Source organism: Hippocampus comes, unplaced genomic scaffold (genome assembly GCF_001891065.2).
Source record: "Hippocampus comes isolate QL1 unplaced genomic scaffold, H_comes_QL1_v1.1 scaffold322, whole genome shotgun sequence".
NCBI classification, from domain to species: Eukaryota; Metazoa; Chordata; class Actinopteri; order Syngnathiformes; family Syngnathidae; genus Hippocampus; species Hippocampus comes.
Genome location: NW_017805137.1, coordinates 275451 through 284709, shown reverse-complemented (window position 1 = coordinate 284709; position 9259 = coordinate 275451). Strand labels below are relative to the sequence as shown.

Genomic DNA, 9259 nt, shown 5'->3' with positions numbered 1-9259 from the left:
TGGGAAAGAGAGGGAGGCGGCTCTCAAACAGTGGAGGATGGCCACCGAGAGGAAGTGCCAAAGCCTGGGGACAGAGGAGTGGCGTCCAGCTGTCAGTTTTAGTCGCCAGATGTCGCAGAGTGAGGGTGAACGTTGGGCACAGGAGCAGCAGCGGCTCCACGCCAGGACACCGGAGGGAATGGTAGTCCACTCCAGGACCAAAGCCAAGTCCCAGTCCATGCCCAGGATGCTGCGACCTGAGAGCCTGCAATATGTGGACATGGCCTCATGCGGTCAGGACTTATACAGGCGGGTTAATGGCCACCCACTGTCACACCAGGACCTTTACAGGGCACCCCGCTGGCCGGAGAATGGCAGGCCAGCGAGTGCCAACCAGTTATCAGTAACGCCAAAGCCCCGCTTCACTCGACCCCCCAGACCTCCCTCCTATGAAATGCACCAGCAGATTAGGGGAAGCTGTGAGTTGTTGTCTGGGAGAGACTCGGTTATTTCCCATACCAGGGACAGGACTCCCATACCCATCATACGGACAGGTGATGCTCCATTAGACTATTTTGCACAGGATTCTGGACCTCCAGGATACATCCCTCCCCCATCGTATAAGAGAGCCCCTGTGATTATCGGAGGGCGCCGGGGATACGGTGAGATTGCAGTTGATTACAGGTAATGTGTCCCATTTCGATGGTTAAATACAGTGTATTATCAAAGGAAATGCAGTGCAATGTTCGAGCAATGTTAGATTACACACTGTATGTGCGGCTTGAATTCGATACTATTTAATCAAAAAAAATGTTTGTTTGTTTTTTTTTCATGCAAATTCGGTATTGCTTGAGGGGTTCCTTGTCGATTTCCGGATCAGGTTAAATGACAGTTAATGACAGCAGAATCATGGCTGCGACTGTACTCGCAGAAACATCCATATTTCCATATGAATTACTTGAATTACAAAGGCATATGTCAGACTATTACCGCTTGAAATAAATGCTACAGCCACATGTCGACATGTCGGATCTCAAATAGATTTTTACAACATTGACATGATACGACCCGTGAAAATTTCCCCAGGATGTCATAGTTGTTTCTAATTACCCGTGTAGCAATCCAACGGTGTTGTCTTGCTTTTAGGTACAGAGGTGACGTGTACCAGCAGATACACGTGGCTCCGGATGGAACTCATTGGATCACTCGACATCCAGCAGGTTCTTGGTCAGAGTCATCCAGAGAGAGGTGCATTGCAGGCCACAAGCAGCTCCATCCTGTATGTACTTCGCAAGAGCATCCAGGCGGAAAAGTGCAATATATCTCCTTTGATGACCCCCGCATACGGCACATTTCTTCAGCTCTTGGTGGTAATTCCCTGACAGACGCTGACAAGATACGTCACATCCGCAACGAACTCCCCAGCACCGCCGCGTCGGAGCCCGCATCCGGCAACAGTGCCTTTTTGCCCCCGTCGGGGGGGGCTTTTATCGCTGCCAAACTGGCCAGCGATGCTAATCAGACGTCTTCGTGTGACTTTGACAATGACAATAAGAGGTGGCACAGCCATTTGCACAAAGCGACTGTCGACCACTTCTCAGCAACTGACCAAAATTGCAACACTTATTCCAAAAACCGACGTCCTCCTCCATCGCCATCTTCAGCCTTTCAGGCCCCAGTCAGAAGAGCAGCGTCTCGCCAGGGGTCCAGTCTAGATCAGGTCTTTGCAGAAACCATCACACAAGTCAAGAAAATTGTCCCAGAATCAGGGTTGGACAACAACAGAAATACAAAAAGAAGAGTTAGCGAGACCATTTTCTGCCTTGTGTCTGTTCCCCTTCACACACCAACTAACCTTAACAAAGATGTATCGGCAGATCAGAACAACAACGACACAGCACGAAGTCTGCCCAGGACCAATACAGAAACTTTTGCCGTCGGCCTCAAAGAGACCCGCAGCCTCCGAAGTAAGTCAGTGAATGAGATGCCCATCAGTGTCCACTACTCGCATTTTCATACCACCAGCACTTCCTCCCTGAGGAATTCCAAGAGGGCTCCTTTAAGGAAGGAGATCATCGATGCCTGGGCGCTTCAAGCCAATGAGGACAAGGAGATGTGTTATTCGGGGTCCTGGCCGGGAAACCAATACCGTAACCAGGAAACCCAAACCGGCTCACCCTTGACAGTGGTGAAAAGTCCAGAACTCCAAAGCCCACCGGGAGCACAAGAGCCCGTCCATTCTTCCTCGGACACACCGACCGACAGCGGCGTAGGAACCGATAACGGTTCTTCCTATGGCTATCCCATGGCTGGCCAGAAAAACCTCCATCCCTCCAGCAACAGCGCCTTCTCCCGACTAGGCAGCAGCCCAACACCACAGCAAGCGTCGCAACCGTCGGAGCAACGCGTATCCTCCCCAAGCAAACACGATTCAGGAGACCCGAACACATCCTCTCCGAAGAAGAGCAACTCCAGTCCTCCTGAGTGTCCCGAACAAGTGGCCTTTGGTCAGTTCCTCCTCAAGCCAGTCAACCGACGGCCATTTGATGCCATTGGTGAGCTGGAGACCATCAATAAGGAGATGGAAGACACAATCAGCAAGAGGCGTCACGTCGGTCGGTCAGTCGACGATTTGGATGGGATGAATAAAAGAAATGGCCGCTATAGATCAGGACCGCATTTTCTAACCGGCCTCGAAGCAGGCAGAGAAGCAAGGAGTCTTCCCCCAACACTCACAGAAAAAGCTGTGATCAAAATCAGATCAAAATCCTTTCCCTCTGCCAACGATTTAGAATCGGTGGGCACACGGCAGACTTTCTCCAGACCACAGACCAACATACCATTCACAGATGAGATATGTGCAATCCCCAGCCCAGGCGGGAGACGAGACGCGCCCTCACTGCCTCAACACAGTAATTCAAACCGGCTTTATAGGCAGGATATTCCTGTCCCTCAGGAGTCATTGCTAAGGGATGTTGGGCTAACCGTCTACACAGAGACTCCCAGTGGTGGCGGGGAGACGACGCAGCGCTCGCTCCCGGTTTCGCGTTCGCTTGATCACGCCGACCTGACAGTTCAGCTTTCAAGCGAGTGCGGCGCAGTGCATGTGAAAAATTGTGACAGGGCAGAGCACAGTTTTGATCTCGAGCTTCAAGATAAAGTGGAGACTGAGACAAAGGCTCAGTTGGACAAAATGCCACAAAGCAAGAGTGAGCTGAATTTGAGCATCAACGGAAGCAGGAGCGAAATGTTCCAATTGCCCAAGAGTCATAGTTCTCCGCTTGTCACCCAGCTGACCGAGGAGGTTTCTCATGCGTTCAAGGAAAACGGTAATGACAAATACTGCCACTCTGAGCCTCTAAAATACAACACAAACGAGTCAACAATAGCAGACGTGCACCTTGAGACCTTGCTTACCCAAGAGAAAGCCAACGCATTACCCGCAGAGGACCTGAGTAGCCTGTACGAAGTTCAATGTGCAAAGGGAATACCTGAAAATGAATCCATTGAGCAGAGAGCTGCCAGAATTTTGGGTATTCCCGTTCCAATGGAAACCTTGGGCGTGTCGGAAAAAAATGATGATGCAGAAACCCAGATAGATGAGACACCCCACAGTCCAGGTGAAGGCGAACACAATGTGCTTGAGGGGCCCGAGCAAGTCGAACAGGGATCGGCAATTTTGCTGGGAACAGAGATGAAAGAGGTCCAGGTGTCAAAATTAGGCAAAGACCGCAATGAAGATAGCAAACAAAAGCACAATAACAATCACCATGACGGTGAACATAGCGAAGAGGACGTCACCCAGTCAGCAGTGGTGCTGGACCTCCCTGAATTCCCACCGTGTCGTCTTTCACTGTCCCTACCCGTCACCCCCGATGAGAAACTACCACTAAGGAAAGGAGAAAAGAAGTGCAGCACAACACAGCCTTCGAGAAAATTCATTGAAGCCCTGCAAGATAAGCTAAGCTCTTCTGCTAATATATCCGGGACATCTCTAGGCAGGTCAACCACAGACAGAATAGCCCGACTCAAAGAACTGCAATCGGTGTCTCGAATTCGACGCCTCAGCCTAAAAGGTTCCGATTCAAGCAGAGACTGTAATTCTGAGGAGAGAGACGGAGACAGACGGGAAAACTTAGTTGAAGGAGAGGCAACGCGTGAGGTTGAGGAGAAACAAGAACATGAAGAAGGCCCGAATGCCCAGATTGGAAGGAGGAAAGAAGAGGATGTGGATTCTTCAGTCGAGCGTGAACATGCATGTGTAACTGAGGACGAGGTAGCACCTCCCAAAGAAGCTTGTCAACCTGGTGAAGACAATGAAAATATATGCAAAGGAGACGGAAAATCAAAGGAGGTAAAACAGACTGATGGTGATTTTGCACTACAAGCAATAAAGGAAGGAGCGAGAGAAGACGACGGAGCAAAGACAGAAGAGCCAGAAGGAAAAGTGGAGCTTGACATTGGCGACAACGCGGACAAACAGCAAACGGCAGACGTTCGTCCGAGTGAAATGACAAACGATGTTAAGGTAGACAAGCTGCCCAAAGCGAAGCTTCGTACGAAGCTCCAGAAGCCTCCACTGCTCCCTAAACCTCGAAGTGTTCCCAAAAGAGAAATAACTCTACCGCTCGGCCTCAGCCCCGGGACCTTGACTCCCTCAAATATGGAGGAAGAGGAGATGCTAAGTATCTCAGGTGCGTCTCAGGGTATGATAATGGTGGCATTTTGATTTATGTTTTAATTTTTACCCCATGTTCCATTATTTAAAAAAAAAAATCAGTTGTCTGTCTCGGTGCAAAAGTAATCTGTGTTGTCATTTCTTTTTCTCATCAGACTCCTACGACCCCAGTCGAGTGGAACGAGTGTAACCCGCGACTCTGTGTTCAACACTGTGGAAATCTTGTCCAAGGTTCGGCACGAGAAAAAAAAAAAAAAAAGCCGGCCATTCTCATCCTGCGGCTCGGTCGGCCGTGACGCTTCCAGAATTGTTACATATCACCCCTCACAAATCGGACTTTCCTGGTGCTGCGGGAACATTTTTCCCAGCCAAATAAAAAGGTGGTGCCAATTCTCCTAGCCCCGCGATTGGCTGGCGACCACTCCAGGGTCTCACTCCAAGTCACCTGGGTGTGAGGCTGCAGCGACCTGGAGGAGGACAAGCGGTGGAGAAAACAAAAGGATGGATGGACAGTTGTCCGAGCCTTCTTCAAGTCTTGCCCTTCCCCTCCCGCCACCCTTCCAATGTTTCTTTGCTCCACCAAGTAAACTGCCTTCCTTTGAAATCTTCTTCTTTTGGCTTCCGTTACCGCGCATGTCGTCGTTTCCTCCTGCACTCGGCCACCCGGCCCAGTGTTGAATCATGAATGTAAAAGTGCTTCTGCTCCTCAAAAGAATTGTAACAGGTAAGTTCAAAACAAAGGCAACAGTACAGTATTGCATTACAATCAGTATTAACCGCCACCAAATGTAAATATATATTGAAAGAAGTATACCATTTTATCTTGATTATAGAAATGAGTTGAAGAAATGTATATTTTCTTATGTATGTTCGGAAAATTATAGTTTTTTTTTTTAATCTGATATTTGAGTGTCACGCTAATATGGACCCCTCCATTCTTTATTCTTCTACGTGTATGATAGCGAATGTACTCAGCGAGTCTGGATTGAAATGAGAAACACTGTGGTCTTTGAATAGTTTCACTCAAGAGCAATATAGTTACTGTATGTTTGTTTGTTTGTTTTGTTTCGGGGACAAATTTAGAGTGGTACGTCTCTAATTGAGTGAGGTGATCTCAGATAAATGTCTACGTTGAAGCTCTACGTTTTGGTACGCGCGTGTGATTTTGCAAATTCGGAGGTCATTCGTGTCGTGTTCGTGAGTACCAATAATCTCTTCGAATACAGAAAGTTTTTTCCATCGTGGCGTGATCCGTCGCTTTCAGCATCAGCATTAACCAATGGCACACAATGCGTATCAGAAATGTCTGATTTCAGTGCCACTTTGCCAACCACTATAAAACTCGTGTTGTATATTTTGGGCAGTAGGAGGTTTATATTGGACTGCCGTTGTTCATCGGTGATTTCAGAAGTGCTTTTCTGCAGGAAATGATGATGTGAAAGCTATGTTGAATGAAAGGTGTGACCTGTACACACTGTTTCTCTTGGTTAACTTATGTGTAAAAACAGCCGTCGTTTTACCATGAATTAAACGTTTGCATCAATTACTCTGGTGTGACGGTGTTGGCAATAACGGTAACAATGAATTGTAAACTAAAATCCTATCATTCTGAATGACTATTAGAGCCACGAGAGGGAGAAAGTTAGCCTATTCGGGGGAACTTTTATTTTTTAATTCTCATGTGACATTGACAATGACATTGCCACTTTTTTTTCTTTTTGACAATCGACTTTAGACTTCAGTCACTGAATTGGGTTCTCCTCTTCGGTGTCACCCTAATACTTCTTTCTCAATTCCTGATAATGTACACAACATTGTGAACATGTTCAATCATTTTACGTTGTGACATATCAGTGCTTATTTATCAGGTTTTGGGCAGAAGTAACTTTGCTTTTGGGATAGCAATACAAGACATTTGGGAAGACTGTATACCAAACCAAACTTTACGCTATGCATTGGACATCGACATACCAAAATTTAAAGCTGCAACTATCGTTTTTCTTGTGTCTGGCCTTTGCCAGTGGGGTTTTTTCTGCTTTTGTCACAATGATAATTTTGATCCATGATATTTTAGTCTGGTTTGAGACATATATTGAAAAGTGGCTTTGGCTGGACTAAGCCCATGGACGCTCAATCCGAGGTTGGTCTTGTTTTCGGCTCCGCACCTGTCCCTCCTGTTTCCAGGTCATTCTCGTTAATCTTTTGTACTGCAAGTTATTTGTAACATATAGATTGATTGGTGCACATCTTGCTTTGATATTTTCTATTTTCATACAGGCAATATATGTATACCTTCTTTTTTATGTGTGGCATCTTTAGTTTGTGTGTGTGTGTGTGTGTGTGTGTGTGTGTGTGCGTGTGTGTGTGTGTGTGTGTGTGTGTGTGTGTGTGTGTGTGTGTGTACGCGCTCACATGAAACGCGTAACAAGTTTCGGAAAAGTGTATTTGCATATAAAGTACTTTAATTTGGTACTATGGCATATAGTCTACCCAATAAACAACTGTTATATTTCAAATAATGTATATTTTATTTTCAAAAGGTATTCTACATATTTAAAGCAGAACATGGTATTTTTAGATTGTGAAAAGGGAACTAATTATAAAAGGCACAATGTTTGTCTACGTTGAAATAGATCAATTAGAATGATCATGCATAGAGACAAGTGTGTGCTATTGTACAGTATTACAGACCATTCATAAATAAAAGTCTTTGCATGAAAAAAAATGTCCTGTGTGCGTTTCTCCTCCGCGTGGATGGGAGACAGTCAACACTTGGCATCCTTAAGAAAGTCATGCAACAGGAATTTGGAGCCAGGCCGCAAGCTGAAGTGACACCATCATCCACAAGAGAGCGCTGTAGTACTTTGACGTTTAACGTGGTTGCAAAGCAAACGCGCGACACTAGATTCCGTCTACAGTTTCGTATAATGCTGTTATAAGTCATTGAAATTATATTTCTGTTCTGTTATTAAGACCCCGATGAGATATTTAATTCGCCAATACGCTAGTAAAATAAGCGTTAATGGAAGAATGTTTTTGAGCCTGACCAAATTGCTACTTATACTGCATGTGTCAGTTTTGAGATGACCCATCATACACAATTCTCTGGAGTTGATGCATCCTCGGCTCAATTTGGCCTTCATAATCTCTGAAAATCTTGCTGCAGTGAGAATATGAATCCCCCCGCCCCACCGGGATAATTCAAAGATTATCTTATTTTAATATTTTGTGCAGCCATGCGTGCTCAAGAAATCAAGTGGAGTTGGGATGAATTCATCGATGGTATTTCTTTCGTGACAAATGTTGATTCTCTGGCCCACATTTATGTCCGTCTGTTTCATGGGCTGTCAATTACTACGGGCTATAAAATCACATCCTTTCATTGGACATAAATGAGCATTTAGCCCTCCACTGACCCTTGACCTCACAACAAGGTGGTGCCTTTTCTATCTTGCCACTCAGGGTGCGTTCACATGACACATGGGACCAAAACCATATTGAACCCATGTGGCGTTGAAGATAACCCCGCTGCTGACAATGCAGACACCCTCCTCCCAACCGCGCCGCTTTGTCTCTCTCTAGCCGCCCTCCTGACATCCTGTGTTCGCCGCATGAGGGCCACACAAACCTTGACTTCAAGAGGGCCACCGAGCGTGACTTCAAAGGTTGGTGTTGGAGCTGGAGTCTAGCTGTGCCAGCGGGGCAATTCAAACATCCTTCTGTCATTCTTCTTTCATCCTCTATTCAAGAAATATTGTATTCTTAAAACTTAAATTGGTCAAAAAATGTACTTATACTCTTCTGTATTCTGAATCTAAAGTCCAGAAAAAAATAACACAAGTCTACCCTAATCATATGCGACCGACATATTAAATGTGATTTTCCAAGTTCAATCTAATATACTTCAAAAATATTTGCATACATGTAAAATATGAATGCAATCCCTTTTTCAAAGGAGTTGACCTGAGCTGCAAGCCAATCAGGTCAGAGCTGCAATTGGCCATTCCCAGGTGGTTGCAATTACCTTCTCTGAAGCAAGGAGTGTCCTACAGAACTCATTAGGCATCGCGCAATGACCACAGCAACAGTTCTGGATGGGGAGAAAGGTGCACATTTCACTCCGATTCTGATATAAATGCTTTGTCTGTCTAGATGTGAACTGCGATTGGCCATCTAGGGTGTAACCCACCTCCATTTTCTTATGTTGACTTTTCTTGCGGTGACTATTTGCATTTGCATGTGTGCGATGCGACTCATTGCTCTTGTCTGTCCGGCGTGTTTGCTTGGTGCTGACATGAGCGGTACCGCCGCCACCGTTTACGCTCGCCTTTGCAAGACACACAAGGCTGTTTGGAATTCGTGTGGGACAGAACAGGGCTGAGCAAACAGACTTTTCTTCCACTGTCATCCTCGTTCAGTCACGATTGTTCTGAGCTTCTGTGTGGCGACGGAGGAGAAACAAGTGATTTATGTGCGCGGTGACAACAAGTGTTTGGGCTAAAGGGACGCCGATAGGATTCTTCTTTTTGTCGAATCGGTTGGCGTCCTGACATCAGCCTTAGATTGGTGCTTGTGCACGACGGGGCTATTTTCACAACTAGA

The 9259-nt window shown here is 46.1% G+C and overlaps 1 protein-coding gene across 3 annotated transcripts in view; it reads left to right on the top strand.

The window, feature by feature from the left end:
* The window catches only part of jcada (junctional cadherin 5 associated a), a 24867-nt gene extending 17485 nt beyond the window's left edge, over positions 1-7382 (top strand). The window contains exons 4-7 of one of the 3 annotated variants that reach the window (XM_019867092.1): positions 17-663; positions 1126-2652; positions 2707-4673; positions 4813-7382. In XM_019867092.1, coding sequence (XP_019722651.1) covers positions 17-663; positions 1126-2652; positions 2707-4673; positions 4813-4847 — 4176 coding nt within the window. In that variant the 3' untranslated portion in view covers positions 4848-7382. Of the gene's footprint in view, positions 1-16; positions 664-1125; positions 4674-4812 lie in introns of all 3 variants that reach the window. The other 2 variants (XM_019867091.1, XM_019867090.1) reach the window with 2 other exon arrangements.
* Positions 7383-9259: the final 1877 nt, after the last annotated feature.